The 23,817-nt window shown below is 44.9% G+C and overlaps 1 protein-coding gene across 9 annotated transcripts in view; it reads left to right on the forward strand.

Annotated features, from left to right (window-relative positions):
* LOC142568505 (glycerophosphocholine phosphodiesterase GPCPD1-like) overlaps positions 1-23,817 on the forward strand; it is a 193,105-nt gene that overhangs the window by 156,479 nt on the left and 12,809 nt on the right. For all 9 annotated transcript variants that reach the window (XM_075678417.1, XM_075678423.1, XM_075678422.1 and 6 more), the window contains 5 exons: positions 2,988-3,123; positions 9,405-9,459; positions 10,037-10,129; positions 17,239-17,472; positions 21,653-21,783. In XM_075678417.1, coding sequence (XP_075534532.1) covers positions 2,988-3,123; positions 9,405-9,459; positions 10,037-10,129; positions 17,239-17,472; positions 21,653-21,783 — 649 coding nt within the window. The remainder of the gene's footprint in view (positions 1-2,987; positions 3,124-9,404; positions 9,460-10,036; positions 10,130-17,238; positions 17,473-21,652; positions 21,784-23,817) is intronic.

The following is a 23,817-nucleotide window of genomic DNA, read 5'->3' on the forward strand; positions in this document are numbered from 1 at the left end:
CGTCAAGATTCCAAGGAGTACTCTCAGCATGATCTTGAAGAATAAGGTGGAGATTAGGACTAAAGTTGACAAACTGCCAGGCACCTGTGACACCCGATGCATACACGTGGTCGTGTATAAGACGTCAAGGCAGCCATGCACAAGTGGTTCATTCGAAACTGCTTCAGACGTGCCAGCTTCCACATGCCAGGTGATGACTCTGAAAATGCTTATGAGTGCCACGAAGCCATTGCTGGTGTTGCCGAAGTTTGGAGCGAGCTGTCAGAATGTCCGGAAGCCGTTGACAGATCAACTGTGGACGAGTTTGTGAGTGCGGATGATGGTGTCATGACCACAGGCGAGCCCGAAAACTAAGCCTACATTGCCGACATTGTATCGAGCGCAAAGTGGGCACAAAGAGGAAAATGACGACGATCCTTTGCGCACATTATCCAAGGTGATTGGTGCATTTATACTGGTCCGGCACTTCTGCACGAATGTGGAAGGTTGCGACCTCAGCTGCTCCGTCTCTTTAGACAATGTGGAGGAGTGCGTGCTGTCACAGGCAGTAGAGTTGCCCAAGTAGAAGATACAGGACTGTTTCATGTGAAACTAAGCTAGTTTCATCAATAAAGTGCTTTTATAAATGGTATAAGCTTTTATGACGTCCAATTCTTCAGCAGGCTTATATCGAGTTATGCCCTATGTCGAACTGATAGGCGTTTTTTTGCGAGTTCGATATAACTGGGTTAAACTGTACTTAGGTGTGTATAAAGAATCCTAGATGGTCAAAATTAATCTCAAGCATTCCCCTATTGCCTTTACTGTGCTGCTTCCGGACGTCGAACCCACAGTTTAATACGTTAGAACCCTGTTGGTATGTCTTGCAAAGTGCCATTAAAAAAATAAAAAGTAAACAGAACGGTCGGGATAATGTAACTGCGTTGGACCAAAATCTCCACAACGTCAGAAATGGCTCTGAATGGCTGCCACTACAGTTATTAGGTGTCTTGGCACTCGTACTGTGATAAAAGACTGCACATATGTGCCTGTATAATTAAGGGACACGTACTGTGTTCCATGACTGGTGTCTTTGCACTCCTAATACAGTGAAATCTCGATATATTGAACTTCAAGGGACCATGGTAAATTGATTGTTATTCTGAAAGATTGTTGTCGCGAAAGCCCCAAAATTAACCATTCCACCCATCAACCCATCAGTTCATAAGTTGCCGTCTTATGAGCTATTCACGAAAACCTCGCTGTTGGCTCTAGGCACGCGCTGTTGCCATTTTCCGTAGATTCTGCCGCCATGCGCCACCGAAGTACTGTATAATAAGAGTGATGTGCGCAAAACAGACGCTGATGCCTAGAAAACTCGGGACAAAAAGGTAGCTCCACGTCACCTCCAAAGTGCAATGTTTTTTTGCTTTTTGTTTGTTTTTCACATTTCGTGCCACGGACACCACAACCGTCTCGCTCGAGGCGGACACCTGAATGTCATAGCGCAAGCACGCTTAAATGACACCGTTTGGAAAGTGCGACCGTGGGGCATCCCCGCGAGTACGGAGGTTACATTTCACTGCGCACATAGCTAGTATGGTCACAGGAAGAAACATGAAAGAAAGAGCCATGCACATAAAGAAGGGTGAAAGAAACAAGAGACATGCTTCCGTCGCTAGGCGACACTGTAGCAACACTTTTCTGGGTGTCACCTATGCTTGCCTCTGTTCTTTTTTTCTTGGGTGCCATCTCAGGTTTTACGAACCCATGTGCTGCGATGTTCACTCTCTGTGCCTTGTTGTCTGCCAGCCTACTGTTCGGCTGCCGTGAAGGATACACGGAAATCTAATTCCCAGATCTCGGAATATTAGTTTGTAGTTCTGAGGCATTGTTAACATTGCAGGGAAACTGAATAACAGTCGTTATTCTGAAAAGTTCAGTATTCTGAAGTTCGCAGTACTGAAATATTTTTACATTTAAACTATAAGAAGTCAGCAAGACATTTCTGATAAGTTCGTTAATATGCTGTTGGTAGTAACGAGGTTTCACTGTATGCTTCACTGCAATATTTTGCATATACTTCACAGCATAACATGTCTGTATTGCAGTGAGGCTGACTTTAAAAACCACAACTGTGCTGAGACACGCTTATCAGGGCTACTAAGGATCGTGTATTTCTGGCATTTTGGAGCAGGGCTTGACAGACTTACCTGCAAGTTTATATTTATTGTCTTCGTAGCCCCATGCGAGAGCAAATATGCCTCTAAATTTATTTGACCGCCGCTTTCAAATGCAGCATAATATGCGCACACATTACAGAATGGTCACATATCAAATAGGAAAATATGTAGGAGCCAGTGAGCTTAGATCAGGACTGCACAAACACGACATAGCAGTTGGGAAAACACATTGAAGAGTGTATAGATCGGGTGCCACTGCAGTTTGTAAAGAAAAAGAAATGCAGGCATGGCAGCAAACTGCAGAACAAAACAAAATGGCCAAGGGGTTTGGCACTGAAGATGCCCTCATTGTACAAATGAGCCAGAGGCTCGCAAGAAGATGGAGTCTTGAGTTGAACAACAGTGGGCGAACAAAAGCCTCAGGCCAAAGCCATTGTTTCAAGTGGGAGACTTATCATTGTACAGTGTCAGTGCAGAAGTATGATAGATGATCAATCTAGAAGAGATGTTATGCCTGAGGTACAATGGTACAGAGACCTTCATTACTCAGACTGTTTAGAGAGAACTATTGACAAGCAACAAGGCATAGAATGAGTGTTAAAATTACACATGCGTATGAATAATTTGTGATACCAAAAAGCAGTTCAAGAGATGCTTGCATTGAAATGTGGGAGTAGTCAAGGTATGGTTCATCATTTATATTTCATGCTTCCTGCTTATTCTGAGGTGGGCAAATGCTGTTGCCAACACATGTTTGTCTGGTCTAGTCTGGACATGGGAATAGTGCAGTAATGCATGGAAGTATAAATAGTGTTATAAATGCAGTGTCATACCTGATCATCAAGCCCCTGGCCAGTTACTCGTGCAACTGCCGAGAGACTTACTCCAAGTTCTGGAAGAAGACAAATCGAGGACTGGATGTGGGGCACAGAGGTTCTGGCAATGCGCGCCGTACAGACAAGTAAGTTGTTTTGCTTGGCCTGGAAATGTGGCTTGGAAGTCTGCTGGGCTGGTAGTGGCTGAGGCAGAGTAAAACTAGTTGCTCCACACTACTTCACTGCAAAGTTTGTGATGAAGAGCCCACTACTGGATTGCATGTGCGTAATCCAGAAGACGAAAACTGTGCTGCGTTTTTAGCATTGCCACCTGCGAAGCCACTTTAATGCATCAGTCTAAAGCTACATCAGATTGATTGTTGAGGCTTCATCACCGAGACTTGACCACCTAACAGTGCATACATGTCATGCTGAAAGCTTCAGACTTCTTCAAAAATAAAGTCCACAGAATGAATGTTATGCATTTGCATGTGTGTGTCAGTGTGTTATGCACATGCTGTGGCAATTTGGAAAGTGCAGAGCTCTTATTGGGTACTAGTTTGTGGGCTCAATTTTTTTGCCGCTACAGCTGCAGAACTTTAGCTTGAGGGGGTGGTGGGGGACTTATTTGAAAATGTGTACAAATTTTTTGATGCACTGTAAGAAACAAATGCCAGCAATTAATCTGAAACTTTTCACCCTGGCATCCACCTTATAGCCCACATGCAATTCCATGTGTCACAAAACATTTACACGCTATCAAGCCTAATTTCTTCAACAATGCATGCCCACTTGACGAAGAAAACAGAACCGTTCATTTGCATGTGATACACTGTTAATTGAATAGCTTGGGGAATTTTATGGTGCAATTAGAAAGGCTCCTCAGCAGCAAAGGCATGTGCCAGGCATCCATGCAACAATAAAAGGTTGCATTTTGAAGTTGTTTTTGCACAGGTTTTTCCGAGCGGCATTGCTCTTGAATTGCCATTGGTGGCATTCGTGTGTTGGCACCCATTTATTTTTCTGCTGTGGTCACCCAAAACTAAACAAAAGCCAAGTTGCACCTTGTGGGGTCCTGGGGTCTCGCAGAACTACCGACCACTGCAGGTTCGAGCTTAGCAAGCCACAGGGCTGGGTCAGCTAATGCCTCTGGCGCGTGCGCGCTCAGGCTGCAAGGGGCTGCCATACTGTACGCATGCAAGAGAACACAGTGTTGCTCTGAGTTGACAGAAACTGTCTGTTGTCCCCGGCGGCACCTAACACTGCACAAAATGCCTAATCCCAGGTTAGCACGGATACCAATGGGGTCCTGCACCAAGGGTGAAAATACAGACAGGGGCATCTATAGCACATTGCCGTGAAAGAACTGGCTCAAGCTGGGACATGCCGCTAGCAAAACTCTCGGCGGCTATGCTACTTGCTTTCGCAATAACCAATGGGCCAACTCGCCAGAGCTCGAAAAATCTTTTTTGGCTTGGGCCTCCAGTAAGTCCGATAAGTGCGCCTTGGTGTGGTGCGACCTGGCACGAGCATTAGGCACCCGCTCTTTGGCTTAGCGTCCAGAATTGATAACACAAAGTACACACTACCCATACAGGCAAAAGTATTATGCGCGAGCTCAAGTCCTAGTCCCAAAGATGTTGGCGGACGAGAGGAAGCTTGTACCCAGTGCTGTCCCAAAGGTAAGAGCCTCGTGCTGCCGCCACCAGCAGCTTACAGCGGCCGTGCCGTGATGTCAGTGCCCCAACGTCAGTGTCCCGCCCCCACCGCAAACCATCGCAAGTGGAGCGCCACCTCTGAAACCGGTTGCGACTGGAATGGGGAGAGGCGTAGGGATGGCAGAGCAGGTGAATACCCGTGCAATGGCGCCGACGCATTCCTCAGTCCCCACATTCTCCTCTCCTTAATTTGCCCCCTACCAGTCTGGTGAAGCAGCTGGTGTAGGGGCTTATGCACCAAAGACAATTGAGCCTTTTATGAAGGAGTCATTGGCGAGCCCAACGAGTGCTGCTTTCATGGTGGTGGTGCTCCCAAACTCCAGCTGGATGAGGCAGGGCACTTCCAGGTCAGCTGGCCACGCCGTCATAGACAGGATGAATGGGCAGCCATGACCGTGGCTGCAAGGCGTTTGTACGGCGGTGGCGAATGCAGAGAGCTGAGCTCTCAGTCTGACGTCACCTTCAGTGTCCACGCGACCCGATGCTGTTGGTATGGCATCTTCTGGTTGCTTCTGTAAGCAACAGTCCCCATGCTCACATGCGCGCGCACACACACACGCACACACTCTCTCTCTCTCTCTCCTCGATGTATTCTCATTCCTCACACTCTACACACTACCACCCATTGTCCACAACGTGCCGCACTATAAAAAGCGCAAAGTGTCCTTCTCCATCGCTTCCCGACGAGTGACCCGACGAGTGAAAGGGACCAATCCCCCCCCCCCCCCCCCCTTCCCGTGCTTCGTGACCACAAAAATTACCAACCCCCTTCTCAGAAAAGAAGAAAAAGAAGGAAAATGTTTCAGTCTACGTACAAGTAAAACAAATCAGTTTAACTATACAGCTGTATATGTGAAGATTAAATGCATTTAAACATGTTGAAACAATTACTCGGCATGCATAGCCAAAAAACTAAAAGGAAGAAATATGCATGTTGCTAAAACACATTGATGACATCACTACAGAAAGCTGGGTTGGGGCTGGCTTCTTCTCGGGCACTGGCCGTAAGGACGCTAGCCCACTGAGGCTAAGCATTACACTGAGGGCCTTCGGTTGCGGAAAGAGTCTGCCGTATGGTGTGAACTCACGCAGGTGACCGCTTCCTTGGGTTGCACCTGTGCATAGTCTGAATGCGGTCTGATGCCTCGGATGTTGCCTGTTGCTTACTGAGCACCGGCGCAAGCTTGCCGGACCATGATGCAAAGGCCTTCAGGTTGGTGATATGGGCACGGCTGAGTTTCCCCGAAGGGGGATCCTTCAGCGAGTATGCGAGCAAGAGACCAAACCTTCTCTACTGAATATGGACCAAGCCGCTTAGGAGCAAGCGAGGCTGAGAATCCCTTGCTTGTGTCGCTAAGAGCATGGTTGCGCTTCAGGACTAGATAACCTACCTTAAATGAAAGATGGCAATGCTTCCCATCGTACTGAGCCTTCTGCTGGGCCCTGGCCAATGCCAAACTCTACGTTGCTCTACAGAGAACTTGACAAAGCCTGTCCCGAAGTGCCGAAGCGTAAGCAAAACAGTCTGCAGGTGCCTCCTCATCCCTGAGCTAGCATTGAATGATGCTGGTCACCGGATTTGCCAACTGCCTTCCAAAATTGAGGAAGGTGGGAGAGAAACCAGTCGAGCGATTCTTGGCAGTTTGAATTGTGAATGCGAGCTCACTCCAAGTGGTTTTCCCAATCCTTTTGACTTTCAGCAAAGGCTGCCAACATTGGTTTGAGAGTTCTATGGAGTCTCTGTCAGATTGGACTAGCGATGGTAGGGCGAAGTGGTGCAGTGATTAAATCCCAGGGAATTGTATGTAGCACCAAACACCAGAGCGGTGAAACGGGACGGGTTGTCCATAATCGTCTTTTTTTTTTTTTTTCGGGAAGCCTTTGACGCTTGCTGGTGCAAAGGTACCAGCAGCGGCTGTTGCCCCTGGAGGAAGGCTCCAGGTAGAAAATCGGGCATGAGATAGTGCATCAACTACCACATTGGTGCTCCCCTTTCGATACTGCACGAAAGCCCAGTGCGCCAGCTGGCCCGCAAGTTCACGGAGCTGCATCAGCCACCTTTGTGCACTATGATCCATCTGCACTACAAATTTCATCCCATCAAGGTTGACATCAAATTTACGTAGTGCAAACACGATAGCGAGGTACTCCTTCTCGCTCACGGAATAATTCCTCTCTGCTAGTTTCGAGGAACAACTGGCAAAGGCCAATGGCTGCAACACATGCCATTGTATTCCTGTAGTATGATGGCTTCTAAACCCATTTCACTCGCGTCAGTCTGGACAACAAATGGTCTGGTTAGGTCGGGTAGTCTGAGCTGCGCTGTCTCCACAATGGCACTAGACAGATGGCAAAAGGCCTGTGCTGCTCAGGTTCCCACTGCCGCTCGGCCAACATATCTAAAAGCTTGCACAAAGGCACCTGCACTGGTGCACAGGACGGCATGAATGACTGGTAAAAATTGGCCCTTCCCAAAAAGAAGTGAAGGTCACGTATGTCCTTGGGTGCGGGGAAATTGAAGATTGCCCGAAGTTTCTCCCTAGTCCGGCTCAGTCCTCAGTCGAGCGTCCGCCCAGTGTAAACCCTAGTAACTGAAACTGGGTGTGAGCTAGTTGGGCTTTCGCAGGATTCAGTCATCCCGGCGGCCTGTACCCTTTCGAGCACACTGGCAACATGGGCCAAGTGTTCTTTCAAGGTTCGTGAATAAATCATCTCTTCGAGGTCGCAGTTAGCTAATGCATGAAAGGCTGAATTGTCTTTGGTGCATTAGCACCTACCAGCTGCTTCGCTAGACTGGTAGAGGGAAATTAAGAAAAGGAGGATTTGGGGATTGAGGAACGGCGCCAGCTCCATTGCGTGGGCTTTCCCTTTCTCTGCCATCCCTACACCTCACCCCTTTCCACTCATGACCGGTTGTTGGCGGTGGCACTCCACTTGCTATGGTTTGCATTGGGGGTGGGTTGCTGATGTTGTGATGCAGCCATTGTCGGTTGCTCTTGGCGGTTCGTGGGCCTATAACCTCCGGGATGGCTCTGGGTACGTACTTGCTTCCTCTCGTGTGCTGACACCTTCGTGACTAGGACTTGAGCTCGCACACGATGCCTTTGCCTCTGCAGGAAGCGCGTACTTTGTGTTCTTTTCGGGATGCTAAGCTGAAGAACGGGTGCCTAGTGCTTGCGCAAGGTCGTACCACATTGAGCCAAGCCAAGCCAAAGAAGATTGCCCAATCTCTCACGAGTTGGCCCATTGGTTATCGCAAGAACAAGTAACATAGGCACCGGGACTTTTCCTAGCGGCAAGTCTCAGCTTGGAGCCTATGCGCTCGCAGCGACATGCTATAGGTGTCCTTGTCTGTATTGTCACTCTTGATGAGGGACCCTTTTGGTACTCACACCACCCCGGGACTGGGCGTTTGTGCAGTGTTAGGTGCCGTCAGAGACAATAAATGGTTTTCTTTAACTAGGGGCAACACTGCGTTCTTGTGTGCGTCGCTCGGTAGCCCGTTTGTGGCTTGAGCGCTCACTAGAGGCAACAGCCGACGCGACCATGTGGCTCGCTAAGCTCAAACCCGTGGTGGTCAGTACTCCTGTGAGACGCTAAGACCCCAGAAGTTTGATCAAGATGCCATGACTTGAAGAAGTTGTTTAGTGCAGAGGTTGCCAGCAAATTTTCTTCAAGAACTCCTATGATTGAAACATGGAGCAGTGTCCACAGCAATGGAAACTGTTAGGACACCCTACTATCCTACAAAATGTGTCTCCGAGGTGTGCACTTGTCAGTGGGTGTGTTGGTGAGATGTTAATTAGAGGTGTATAAACGGGCCACCCACAATTCTAGATGCAGCATGCAAACAGGATAGAACCTGTCCATGAGTACTTGGGTTCTGCAGAATATAGCTTGGGAACAGTCGCTGGGTTGTGGGCACGTTTTCCTTTTTTTTTTTGGCAAATGCAGCCACGTAAAGATACATACAAGGACCATAGTCCCAAGCACTGCGATTCATAGTTGCGGATGGTTGGGTGTTGCTTTTGTTGCTATTTGGTGCGCTGCTGATGAACTCTAACCAGATGAGCTGCAAGCCATACAGCAGAAATTCAGGAGGTTAAGGCGCAATTTTCCCTCTTTGGTGGGCTGGTGAATGTTGCTTACAATTCACGAGCAACTGTTTGATCACATACAGATATTCTTGGTTTATGCTCCCAAAGATTATCGGAGGCTAAAGCCACACTTTCAAAAGGACTCTCATAAGAGTATGTCTGCTGTACTGGGACAATACACGCCACGGTAGGTTAGTAACTACAGTGTTGCACTGCTGTGCTCAAGGTTGCAGGTTTGATCCCGACAGTGGCAGCCACATTTGAATGGGGGTGAAATGCAAAAACGCTCACGTACTTAGATTTAGGTCCATGGGAAAGAACTCCAGGTTACAGAAATTAATCTGGAGTCCTCCACTGCGGCATGCCTCATAATGCAATTGCAGTTTTGGCATGTAAAACACCAGAATTTAATTTTTATTTTTTCTGGTAGTACGTACAACCATTTAAATAAAGCATAGTGACTTCTTCAGGCTTGGCCAAGGGCATGTTCAAACTCGTTGATGTTGGCAATATTGATCATGGATGTGGGGTTACTCATACCAACTTGTTCATGTGCATTGATGGATCTACAGGTTGCATTATTACTTGCACTTCTGGCTTTTTTTTTTCCAGGGTTGAAAACGTCCTGGAGAACACTGTTGCTTCTTTCAACTATGCAGCAAAGCACGTGAGCCTTCAAAAATTCCTCCAGATTGCCTCAGTGCAAGTGTCTGTCCTCCTTGGTAGTAATATAAACATGGAAGACAATAATTTGTATCTTCCGGCGAGTTGGTATTCCATGAAAAAAGATTAGTGCAAAAAAAGAAACTCTTGGCTAGACCTAGATCGTGACAGGTATGTTTTAAATTTAACTCGAAAATAGCAATAATAGTATTGCTGAAAATGTTCTCAGAATCATGAAATCTACTAATACGTACCTGTTGGGCCAGTTTCCTCCCGCTTGCAAAGTAGCTGCTGACGACATTGTGGAGGAGAGAGCAAATGATCTTTTACTGTTTTTGACATAAGGTTGTAAATTACCTGCTGCATGTAATGCAATAGTATTTGGCTCGCATGTTCACAGGAGCAGATCGGCAATGTTTTCTTGTCATGTTCAAAAAGTGTCAGAACTGAATATCAAGATTAGTATATCTTCATTTAAAGGCTGCATGACTGCAAAGTGTAAAGCCTGTATTTTTGCTCGTGCCTTTGTGCTCTGTTCTCCCATTGATGCTCTGTCTGCCCATTTATTATCTTTGATCCAGGGTGCAGACATGGTGGAGCTGGATGTGCAGCTTTCAAAGGACAAGGTTCCAGTCATCTACCATGACTACCATATATGCATCTGCATGAAGAAGGTGCGTGCATCATGAGTTCGACGTTGGTGTGAAGACATGACTTTGTTAACTTCTGGCATCTACATCTGACTCTGCCTATGAAAGCCGAGTTAATACCAAAGAGCTTAGGGTATATGTTATTTTTCGTGTACCGGTGTAATTATGGTAAAGTAAATACAATATTTGCAGGAAATGCAGTAGAACCTCGTTGATATGTTCCCTTTATGTACATTTTTCCGGCGCTAATGTTCGCAATCGAAAACACAAAAAATGACCCAATAGAGTTACGCTCATTTTTTACTGGTTCATATGTTCCTGGATAACACTATTCTTTTGTCACCAACGTTCACTACGTTGCCAAACTGCGGTCGTATGATGTTTTCCGGCCGCTAGATCCCGTGTAAAAAGACAGTGCGCGTGATCGAGAACAGCATATAGCTGCCCGCCGTAGCAGCTTCACCGCAATACTGGCCTGCCCGTCTCGTGAAAATGCCAGCACGCACTCAGTTTCTCATTTCCATACCAGCAAATCTTCTCCAGGGCCGTCGCACGCGGCATTCACAGCTATCACCGCCATATCTATTGCAATAAGTCTTTGCCTATCTTTGCCTATCTGTTTCACAGCGTGTAGTGCCGTCGAAAGCGTAGCGCATGCTTTTAAGAGGCAATAACTGAAACGTGCCTCCGTTCCCTGCTGCGGACTGCGATCGTATACATTTTCCAGCCGCTAGATCTCATGTGAACAAGAAAAGGTATGAGGCACACGTGATCGAGAATGATACATAGCCGCCTGTCTCGTATGAAAACGATGGCGCGCGCACAGTTTCTTATTTCGGTACTAGCCCAGGTCGTCGCATGCCACATTCACAGCTATCACCGCTAAACCTATTGCAGTAAGCATCTTCACATAGTATCTGTTTTACAGCACGCGGTGTGTAGTGCCATTGGTAGCATACTGCACACTTTTAGCAGACGATAATCCAAATGTGCCACTGTTCCCTGCTGCAGGTGATGGGATGTGGGCGTCATGTTTCGCTTCAGCGGGCATCTAGCATTGCCTACCAGCTCGATTTCATTCCGGTTTCCCGTGGCCCTCTTAAAACAACACACAATAGGAAAACAACAAAGCATGTCTCGGGCCGCCGGAGCACCACTAGCTCGACGCATGTCGGTGTCTCGTGCTGCAACGATCCGCGCGAGACTTCGCATTGCATAGATGTCAACAATAGTTGAGTCCATCAAATTTTTTAGCTACCTCGGATCGTACGTCTTCTTGGTTAGTACGTTCTTTCTCAGCCTTTTTCATAAACATATCAACGAGGTTCTACTGTACTTACTACACAAAAGAAAAGGGGAAGGTGGGAGATGGAAATTTAAGACAATGAGCAAAATGAAAACAAGGCATAATTGGAAGCCACCGTTTTGACAAATGGACTTGTTTTTTTCAAGCCGCCATATGCTTTCCTCGGCACAGTATACAGTCAAACCTCCATATATTGAGCAGTGCGGAGATCGTGAAATAGTCCGATATAGCCCGAATTCAAAATATAAAATCACGTATAAAACGCACAGAGAATTTGCACAAATCAACTAAGCAATTGTGGCGCAGCAAATACTCACTTGAAGCTGTACACAAAGTATTTATTTCTTTGGCTGAAAGTACTGCAGCAGTGTAGCCTGCTTCTTATTGGCAGCCACGGGCTTAGGCAACATAGTCTAAACGATCCACAAGCAATAGGCCGGTGCCTTCTATTGTGCTGCAGTAGCGGCGTAGAAGGGTCAAAGCAGCTACAGCCTCAGTAGAAGTTGTGGGCGAGGCAACATCAGCGCTTGCAGGATCAACCTCAGCAGCGTCTTCATTTGGCTGTTATTTCCGCTGCGATCTCCACGTCCATCAGTCGAAGAATTTTGAAACACTGTCAGTAACAACATATTCTTCTGCCATGGAGTCTATGAGTGAGCCCAGTGAACGCCCGCTGTTGCGCGTCTTTGTGGAAGCTAACCACCATTACTCACAAGGTGTGGCAGGCGCAGAGCGCGGCACCGAGGAGGAGTTAGTGCAGAGGAGGAGTTAATGCGTTGTTGATGTTGTCAAACTAGCCAAGCCGCCATTTGTGTATGCCACTACGTTCATACGGCACCGTCAGCGCAATCGATGTGTACAGCTATAATGCGCAGTAGTCGGGAATGCCCATCGCGCCACTGCTATCTTTGAGGGTGTCGCGGGAAAGCTGGCTGCCTGTCAACAGAGCGCACGTGGTCTTGGGGGGTGGAGTTCGATATACCGTATTTACTCGCATAATGATTGCACTCGCGTAATGATAGCACCCCTGAATTTTGTCGTCAAAATTCAATTTTTTTAATTTCCCGTGCAATGATTGCACCCCGAACTTGCCGCAGCGCTATGTCGTGTGCCAAGTCTAGCTAATAATGATCATTCTTACCATGTGTCGAAGGCTACGCAAACGACTCTTCAAGACATACCAAGCGGTCTGTACGCACCACACATTTGTAAGCAGATGCCCCATTTCATTCCTTTATCACTTTCCACACTTCCATAAAAAAAAAAAGCTACAACCAAACTTGCCTTGGCTTTATTATTTGTAGGCTTTATAATGGTTGTGGTCAACAACAGCAACAAAGGTGCCTTTCGATTCTTCTCGTCTGCACTCGTGGGCACGCAACAAATCGCGAGCGGCAATGATAGTAGCCACGTTTGCACTGATACGTTAGAAATGTACCCTATTCATACGCCGATGCTTGTAACACAGCTAAGATATTCGCCCACCCTTAGCGGAAATGTGCAGCATTAGGATAGCAGTGAAGACAAATGCCGCAGTTTCCGCAGCATGCCCGCCATGTGTTTCTATGTCACTGGCAGCTAAACGTGCCCATCTGTTTGACCCCTCAAAGTGGACATGGCTACGTTATTACCGCAAAGGTGCCGATATTAACAATATTATTCATTACTGATATGGAAGAAATTGTTCCAATGCACGTAATGTACTCACGAGAAGAAAAAAAATCGCGTTCGGCGTGTTCCGCCGGCTGCCATTTTTGTTTTGTTGTCCCGCACTACATACAGCGGCAGCCGCCTATTTGTTGACCTGTTGTCATCCCGCAGCAAACGCAGGATTCAAAAAAAAAAATTTTTTTCTTTTTGCGGGAAATTTAACCCGCGTAATGATCGCACCCCTGAATTTGCGTAAATGTTTTTGACAAAGAAGTTCAATCATTATGCGAGTAAATACGGTATCCGTTTTATGTCTGACCCCGTTCTAAATAAAAAATATAAAATGCATGCAATATTCCAGGTGATATAGAAAGTGTTCGATATATGCAATAATTCCATATATCCATGTTCGACATATTGAGGTTTGACTGTATATAGGTAGGGATCTTTTAAAGGGGAGAGGGGGTAAGGTGGGGGACAAGCCCCTCGTCTCTAACACAGCCTTGGTCGTTGCCTCGACCACCTGCATTACCCTCTCTCCCCTTCAGAAGAACTGTACCTATACATACTGTGCCGAGAAGAGCATATATCGGCTTCAAAAGACAAGCCCACTGGTCGAAACTTTAGCTCCCACTTTTACGTTGTTCTCGTTTTCCTACACAACCAGAAATACCAGGTGTCCCAGCTTACATGGCACAAATTAAGAGTGGAGCCTTCTGTGCAGATGGTAGTAACCTCTTGGAGAAGCCTTTATTATTCTTTGTTCCTATTCATAATAATTAGTACTGAATAATTAACAAAGATTTTAAATGTACAGCTGCCATCTTAAAGCTATGTTTGTAGAGAAAATTTGAGAACATCACTGAGTTGTTTGTGATGTTTTATCGTTTGTACAGCGTTTCCCACACTTAAGTGCAAACCACCGCAGGCACTGTGTAAAAATTTTTGGGGCTTTCTTTTCGAAATGGAGTGTCACGAACAAGTGAAAGTGACATTTCCAAATGCGCTGCACAAACCTCACCTGGTTAAACCTCGACATAATGAACTTCAATACAGTAGACTTCCTTTAATTCGACCCTGATGGGGCTGACGAAATTGATAAAGTTACCTCACTTATCAAGTGAAACAAATTGAAGAAAAAATGCCTTTACCGATTCATTTAGCTGTATTTGCCCGATTCTAATACGCACCCGAATAAAATGTGCCATACCCACTTTCTATATATCCTGTGTCAAAAATTAACGTAGAAATGTAATGCGCATTCAATTCTCTAGCAAAAGAAAAAAAATCTAACATGAATTGCACGACAGCGTTTTTAAAGGTCAGCTGTGCCACAATGCAAGCGTGTCATGGTAAAGCACACAAGCGCCATGAAAGCAGTTTTTTGTATCTTGTCCGATTGCACTATGCAGACAATTTTCAGCCCAATTTTCTTGAAAGAAAAGAGAAAAAATACAAGGGTGCATGTTAGAATAGGGTAAATACTGTAATCAAACATTGTGAGCTATAGTTATTGCTTTAAAATCTTGCTAGAGCTGGTTGAAAATAGGCACTTTTGACGGAAGGTGACGTGTGTTCAATGCATTCCCTGTCTTGTAAGCTCCGCCTAGACACACTGTCACTATTGCAGTCACCATAAGGGTCACGCGCATGTGTGCGGATTGATTGGGCTCGAATTGGCCGTTGAAAGCCAATTTAGAACCAACATAACCAACAAGCCATGGTGGCTTAATGGCTAAGGTGTTGCACTGCTAAGCACGAGGTCGTGGGATCAAGTCCCGGCTGCGGTGGCCACATTTTGATGGGGGTTAAATGCAAAAATGCTTGTGTCCCTGTGCATTGGGGGCACCCCTTGATGGTCAAAATTAATCCGGAGTCCCCCACTACGGCATGCCTCATAATCAAATGGTGGTTTTGGCATATAAAACCACAAAATTCAGTACTTCCGGCAGAGATCAAACTGAAAAATCGCATTAACCAGAGTCGAATTAACGGAAGTCTACCGTATAACTAAATTCTCTATGTAACAAAGTAACCTTCCATAACTTCATGTCCGTAGAACACCATATGTTTTTAACATTGATATAGTGAATGCGCTTATGCAGGATTTCAATAACGAAATTATACTGCTTCTGAGAATGAGCACCATGGCAATAAATGGAAACTGCAGTGGGTATGAGTGGTCAAATTGTTAAATTACAAGGCTGTTTGCGAATGCACATGCATGATTCCAAATCGCAAACCGCATGGCAAAAAGCAGCCAGCAAAGTGATTCATTGAATAGGTCGCCATGGCCTCTGAGATCTGGCAGCGTGCGCTGCCACATCTCGGAGGTCATAATTTGGCGTGAGTGGTGTTGAGCAGAGGCACTAAGGGGGCAGGCATGTCAGTGTATCTATCGGCTCATTGTACAAAGTTTAGCTGTGTGGTTCACACATGCCTTGTGTGTCAGTGCCTGATGTGTTTTTGTTGTGGCAAATTCTCCCCTCTGATTACATCCCAGCTTCTGGAGGCTAAACATTGACAGCATGGGTAGCGGCATTAAATGCAAGGCCTTATCGCTTGAGGAGGCTGGTATCTTGCAAGCAATTTCAATCGATGTGAAAAAAAGAGATGTTGCCACTCATTTTGAGATACCACAAGGCTCGCTGTCCGCGATCTTGAAATCAAAGGAAGCTACCCTTGACCCCACGAAGAAAGGGAGAGATTGCCGGAAAATTTTATTGGATTTTTATCATATGATGCGCGTGCGCGAAGCTTCAGAGCATCAAATGTGGGGACTGTCAGCAAAGTTGCCGTTATTGAAGTTGTCGCTCCACTTCTATGTGATTAAAAGCAAAGATTTATTTGTGGCGTCCTGAGGGTTTTGATGCTGTGTGTCATACTGTGTGCACGGTGGTCTGTCGAGTTCAGCGTAACACTCGGTCTCTTCCTACTCTTGGTAATAACATAGCTTTTGCTGGCAAGCTGCGACAGCGGAGTGAATGTGAAATGTTCTCTAGCACCAATCAGGTCACGTCACGTTATGGTAGGGAGAGAGGATTGCGTTGGACCTGCATATTTTTGCCTTTCTGAGGGCTGCATGGCCACGTTGAGGAGATCATCACAGCATCAAACTGCAACTTTGGTCTTCTACTATCAAATTCAACCAAAGTGAAAATTTTCTTCCATTTAAATTCATTTTGGACTGTTGGGACTGGCCAATTATTTTGACATTTTTGACGACCTCTTCTGCGAAAGAAAACATTTGTCAGCGACTTTGCTTCTTTGGTTGCTAGGCCAAACTCTAGTAAGATTCTAGTAGATAGTAAGTGTCTATTTTAACGACTTCATTATGACGAGGTTTAAACCTATTGACATTGTGTCCTTGAATTTAATTATTATTTTGTTAATGGGTACTAATTTCTCACCAAGAGCGCAAGAAGTACTGGAAACTACTTCAGGATGTTGCTAAGAACAGGACAATTACCTTCACCCACACAGAATGCTTCTTTTATTTAAAACTTATGCCGTGTTAACCTGGACAACTGGTATATGTATATATATTGCTAAATGCTGACTGCTACCAGCTCTTGACTGGTTATTTACAAATGTGTTTTTAGATTCCTAAATGCAGAGTCCTTGCAAAAGCTGTATGGCTCGGGTATGCAGTGGTGTAAGGGGGAGCTATACTACTGTAGCGCACACTGTGAAGGCTCACTGCTTGCTCTCCTGACCATAAAAATGTACATAACATATGAAAGATATAGGTAAGCATCATGTAATTCCATGTAACATTAAGTTTCACACCTTTAAGTTGCAGTGTATGGTGTAATTGTTGAATAAGTGTCTCAATTCTCAGTCTATTTATCACCCAATCAGTGGAGCGACAAGTTTGTGAGCAGCAGCCACAGTGCACCACTCGTGCTCGTAACCAAAACTTATGTCACGTGCTGGGAGCACAGAGGTGCACGAGTGCTTTGACATAGCCTTGCATCCACAAGTTGTAGCAATATATGTGAAGTAGTTAATCCGTAGAAAGCACAGCAGATTGAAAACAACTTTGCTGTGAAAACGCGTGTAGTGGGACTTGAATGACCAGACTACTTGCGTAGGTTCAGCAGTATTGCCTGCGAAGTATGAAATGTGGTACATAGCAGTAGCCTGACTTGCACATTGTGTGTGTGCAACTTCGCAGCGAAAGTCTCCGCTGCAAGAGGAGGAGAAGCTGCAGCTCGCGGTGAAGGACCTGACAGTAGCGCAGCTGCAGCGGCTCAAGCTGGCACCTGCAGCGCACGATAGCCACCACTACGACTTTCGCGAGGATGACCTCGAGGACAACCAGCCGTTCCCAACGTTGCAACACGTGCTCGAGGCAGTTGACCCCTCAGTCGGCTTCAATGTCGAGATAAAGTGCCCGATGCAGTTTCGTGTTAGTGTTCAAATGCCCTTTTTTTTTTTCAGTTCAGTGGTGCTTATAAGTGTAGAGGAATGTTCAATCAATCAATCATGTATTTTCCCCTTGTAGAGACAAAACGAGCAGCCACATGTCAGCTGCTGCACTAAGCAGCTTGACAGGGCGACTGCCCTCAGATTTCACAGCTGTAGCTGCGTTTACGTGAATGCAACAGAAGCGTGTGGTATCCACTTTCAAGTGTATCGCCTCTCGTGTAAACAACGTAATTCTCTAGGAACGCCTATTGTCTCAAATGTGCCAAGCAGCTGTAGTTTAAGAGGGAAAATATTCATTCCAGTGGCACATGTAAACAGGAGCGTATTATATCTGGAATTACGGGATAAGCATTGGGTGCAAGATGACAACCGGCCAACCATCTGGCGGCTACGGGACATCAAAACAAAAATGGCGGTTGATGGAGCAGGCTACATGCGATTTCTTTTCGCTCATGACTACATTATGTGCATTGAAAAATTGTCTTCATCACTAATAAATGAGATTAACATTGTTCAGTTATTTGATTTGCTACGTTAATGTAGCCAGGTCCACATTGAGGAGATAGAAGGCAAGGCAGCTGCGCTTGGCTGCTACGGGACATGGCAGCAGTTATGGACACACTGTGAAAATTTAATATTGTGACACGATACCATACATTCCGCAAAACAAACATTGTTAATTTGTCCACGTGGACAAATCAAGAAGCTGACGGAATGTAGCCGACAGACTGCAGGAACTTTCGGTGCATTTCGCAGCGCTACAGTAAAAGCAGGCTTGTTGGAAGTGAGAGTGCTAGCTTTCAAATGTGACACGATAAGTGGTGTTGGATTGCTGGACAGGAAAATAGGCATTCATGTAAACTCTGGCATACGAATGTAGGCGATATACTAAATTACTACAATACACTTCTACCGTATTCGTGTAAATGCTGCTTATGGGCTGCATTCCGTTACATGGGTTCCCCAGAAAGCTTTGTAATTGAAAAATTTGCCCTAGGTCAAGGGTCTAAGTTGGCATTGTCACCTTTCTGGGACAACTTAACGAGCCAGCCCAGGGGCTAGCATGTGGTATGGTGAGAGAAAATAATTAGTGCAACTTAAAATGCAGGCACATTGAACACCATACCATTGTCAATGATTGCAGACCTATTATGTTATGTATTTCTGATGAAATTCTGGCTTTGAATTACCTGTTTTGATAACAATGTGGTGTACCCATAAAAGAGAACACCTAGAATAGTCGCAGTGTTACCACGCATTGCTCATCTTTAGAAAAACTTCTCGTTCAAGCAGTTGGTACCAGTCAAAACATTCTGTTCCCAGTTGAAAATTCAACTGTAAACCACTTGAACCCGCATTCTTTATGCTAAAAAACCTTGGCATGTCCAAGTAAACATACGAAAAGAAAGCATTTGCTTAGAAATGCAAGAACCACAAGCACGATAACATATAGTCAATTCCCCAAAAGATCGAAACACGTGGTATATTTGACATCTTTAATTTTTCTGATAACTTTACACATTAAGCACACATTCTTGAATAGTGCTAAACTACTGCTTGCTTTTAAAGAAACCTATTAGTAAACGGGGAAAAAAATAGTGAAAGGTCGTCGGGTGTTGACTATTTCCGAAATGCTTTTTTTCTTAAATTTGTAGCAATGCTTAAGGTCACGGAAGTATAATAAAGCGAATATGTATATTTTGAATGCATATAGGAGTAGAGGAAGCAGCTCACGGCATCTTCTAGACTTGTAGACAAAGTACCTTTGAAAAATAAGTGTTTTCAAGAACTTTTTTAAAAAACTTGCTCATCTTTGGGACTCTATTGCTACTTCTCTGTACATCCCAACTTGTTGCAGTTTACAGCAGAGGTAGGTTAATAAGGAACCTGTGCATTTCTATCGTAATTCTTAAAGTACAAAATGTTTCATTGAAAACATCAAAATGAGAAAAATTTTACTTTATTGAAAAATGCCTATAAAAATAATCCCCCACTCGATCTCATTCAGCCACCGAAATTGCTCTCCGAGGACAGCGGAATATTGTGAAAAAACATGCTGCATCATTTTTATTGGAACAATTTTACAAATGTTCGAATATTGTTGCGAGGGAGTGGTCCATGGTGTGGAAATGAGTGTTTCTTGCAAAAACTTATCTCAAGGAAACTCCTCCTTATCTTCTAAGCCTTGCGCAGAGGCAAAAATGGGGCATTTGCCGTCGGTGGAAAATGTTTTCGAAAACATTTGAATGAAATGCACGTGCGTAGTTTGTCACTTCAGTAGAACAGCCAATATTCCTTTTCAACAGGCAGCATACGGAGTCGCGACTGCCCTTTCATCTGATTGCATGGAACAAAATTTGTCCTGGGCGCTAACGAAAACATTCACTCAATGTATGTGTGCTGTGTTGTCACGCTATTCCAGAATTGAAAGGTCCTTATGACAGGCAAAAATATTTTGTGCTCCAGGATAGCAGTCGCCAAGAGTGTTCGTTTAGTTGACACAAGCGTTCATTTTCGCACCAGATGCGATCAAGCAAAGTTTTGATTGTGTGAAGTTTGGTGGCAGCAGTTTTGGCCACAGACAAAACTGCTGTGGGTTTGGTCTGCATAGCCAAACATGCTATGAATGGATGCCTCACACAGGGGTCACGAGTTCTTACTCCTTCCTTTTTTTTCATCACAGGGGCACTCAATCTCGCTCTCAAGTGCATGAATCAGCTGAATGTTCTCGAGCAGGCCTTTCAGTTGTGTGACCATTTCAGATACTGACTGTATTATTTTGCTGTTTTCTGCCTGTAGGTTGTGAAGAGAAACTTGATCCTTTACGACTCCTCCTACTACGTCACACGAGTTCTTCCAGTGTCCGGTTGTTGAGAACAGCCACTTAGTACCGACACATAATTTTTACGTGAAAGGTCATACACTTGAAACTTGTTTTTGGAGTGGCTTGCAGCACTTTCACTTGCGTAGGTGGCATGACATTGTCTTGCGATTTCAAGGCACTTGTGGATCTTGCTTAATGCGAACCAAGCATGGGCTGCGTCGTGCAACTTGTTATTGCTTGTAACAGCGTAATTGCGTGTTGTTTTTCCGGTGGTTACAGCACAGGTGAAGACTGACACTTGTTTTTTGTGCCAGTGGTAGGACTGAATCTCATTTGAAACAATTGCAGGTCAGTTTTCTGCGATCTCAGTATGCAGAATGGGGTATCTTGCCACTCGCATTGTTTTGCTTCAGGAATAGTCATAGTTTGTGTCTGCCATATATAGTACTGCAGAACCCACTTCGAGATCCACTTAGCTAGTTCCTTCACAAAGTTGGCTGCAATGTTTTCTTTGTCTCCATTTTTCCGCACCGCATACGTGACCTCAGCCTCATGCGGGGCCCCCTGTATTTTTGTAATTATTCCATTGCTAATAGGACACAGTTCACAGTCACCCAATAGCATTTCACTGTTGGTGAGGAGCATGTGCAGTTCTTTCAAGTCCTAGATGGTATGTAGGCATTACCCATAAACATTTTTTTGTGCAGAAATACTGAGCTTGCCATTAGCACAATACACACAACGGCACACTTCTTGTACTGGTTTAACTAGGCTTCACTACTTTCAGGTTTGAGTAGACACTGGCCATGTATTAAAACAAAAACGTCTCTTTCTGCACGACTTAGTGGCCATAATCGGTGCATGTTCGCGCACATGGAATTTGAATTGTCGAACGGTATTCTGTAAGGCATCTGAAATTTTGGTTGTCCTTATATACATGATGTCTACGGTGCTGGTGGCACTGCTGCAAGCCTCTCTGAATAATCAGGCATGTCCAAATTATCAGTTGGTAAATGTATTTTGTCATGTGGCCGGGAAGCAGCCGATTGCTTGCCTTGTTGCAGAAACAAGACTCCTTGTTTGATCATGCAGTCAGTGTGTGATAACTTAATGAAGGACGAAGTAAGGACGAAGTGTTGAAGTAAGCCTTATCCTTGGCGAACGCTCTTCCTCAATGGACGAATGGAGGGTCTTTAAAATAGATGGCACGCTTAGTGCTTTCTAGGATGGTTCGTATCAAAGCCTGCCCTATGCAGGTTTCAGGTCTTGAGCTTGTGCTGATAAGAGTGGCCCTGCTCACTGCCTCGTTCCCCTCTCGATTTGTTTTTTCACCCAGGATGGCACATGGGAAATGGACCTAAACTTTGATATCAACCAGTACGTGGACATCATACTGTGCACTTTGCTCGACTTCAGTTCAAAGCGCTACATTATTCTCTCCTGCTTCCACCCAGACATCTGCACCATGTAAGTAGCCTCATATTCCTTCTACTTCTTCTTCTTCTTTTTTTGAAGGCCTAGCTGTAGGTTTTTTCTTCCCCTCCCCTCTTTGAGTGAGCCTTGCCCTTCACCACTGCCAGTTGCTAGTTTGCACCTACCTTTGTCATCCACGTTTTTTGCATGCACCAATATTTTCGCCTGTGTCAGTAAAAATTGCATTTTTCTTGCAATTGCCATGATAGTTTTCCTTTTTTCCAGGCTACATTCATGCCATAGTAAGCCTCTAATTCATGCAGAAGAAAAGCAAGGCTGTAAAATGGATTAAATTATGTCTCGATGCATACAGGCGATGCACTGGACAGCTGGCACTGGCCGAGTTTGAAAATTTCTGCAGAAATACATTGAAGGTACACGAGTCTTTTGTGTGTAGAGGAACATATAATGACCATGCAAGAGTCCAGAAATATGTCCCCAGCTCATCTTTACTGCACACTGCTACTGCGATTAGACCAAACTTCTCAAGTATATAAGTGGTGTCTAAACTGAGAAAAGCGGGATAGACTTGGAGCTGTAAACCTGAACCGCCGTGATAAAATAAGATTTCGTTGCCACACTAGAGAATTGTCAAGATGCAGATTGTGGACGGCATATTCAAATCCATCAAAAGAATATATACTACATCTGCTGGTGTTGTGGCAAAGTGTGAACAGGCATTTCTGCCTTGGCGATGTGTTCACAGTGTTGCATAAGAACATAATTTTTTTCGACTTAAACAACTAATAATCACTTTTGGGCCTTGTGCTTTGTCGGCGTATAATATTAAGGTGTAGTTTCTATGGCAATTCTCGCAACATTACCTCGGATGGTAGCGCAACATTTGAGATTGTGAAGTTTCCTCACCTATACGAGACAAACCCAGCACAGGTTCTGCAAGACACGATTTTTCAGCTATAAGAGGCTACTGGGCAGACTTACATGTGGTGCAAGTTGTATAAAGCTTCATTATATAGAAAGTCAAAATATTTCGCTATGTCAATCTTTTATTTTTTACCTCTTGTTATTGATAATGTTGCTCTTTATTTGAAATCATTAAGTGTTTGGATGAAACAATTAGCACATAGGGTCAAACATAGAGCTCAAGGCAAAGGCCATGTAGTGTTGCACCTGTTTTTTTGTTTGTTTTTTTCAACTGCTGCATAGGGTCTTTCTGAAAAAGTAGTTGGCAACATGGGTGAAAAGACCTTGTCTTTGAACTTTCTCTATAACGGCATTATTCTGTGCCGCCATTGTCTGGTAATTGTTTTTAAATGTTAAATCACTGCACTAAATTCTTTATGTAAAAAGTAAAATTTTTGTGTTCTATGTGCTGAAAACATGATCTAATTATGAGGCATGCTGTAGCGGGGGTCTGGTGTGATTTTGACCACCTGGGGGTTCTTTAATGTGCACCTAAAATCAAGTAACCGAGTGTTTTTGCATTTCACCCCATTGAAATGTGGTTGCCATGGCCAGTATCGAATCCATGACCTCGAGCTCAGCAGTGACGTGCCATAGCCACTGGGGTACTGTGGTGGATTGAATTCTTGATTTTTAACATGTAAAGTGCTAACACAGTGCTAACGTGCTGACCTCAAACAGCTGCTGCAGAATTGAAACTGAGAATCGCTTCATCCAACAACCTGGTACGGATTAATTTGAAGGGCGTTGCTATCTATCCTCATCACTACAATATGCAATATATGCCACCTTGCAGGTGTTAACCTTACTCATCCAACAGCTTGCGTAGCTTCAAGTATGTTGATCCCGTAATGTATGCCAAACTTGTGATAAATGCTGGCTTACCCACTGTGGCGGCTTAGCGGCTATGGCATTGCGCTGCTGAGCATGAGGTCATGGGATCTAATTCTGGCTGCCGCGGCTGCATTTCAATGGGGGTGAAATGTAAAAATACCCGTGTACCGTGCATTGGGTGCACATGGAAGAACCCCAGGTGGTCAAAATAAGCTCCCCACTGCAGCGTACCTCACAATGAGATTGTGGTTTCGGCATTTAAAAGTGCAG

This window comes from Dermacentor variabilis, unplaced genomic scaffold, assembly GCF_050947875.1.
Source record: "Dermacentor variabilis isolate Ectoservices unplaced genomic scaffold, ASM5094787v1 scaffold_20, whole genome shotgun sequence".
Classification (NCBI taxonomy): domain Eukaryota; kingdom Metazoa; phylum Arthropoda; class Arachnida; order Ixodida; family Ixodidae; genus Dermacentor; species Dermacentor variabilis.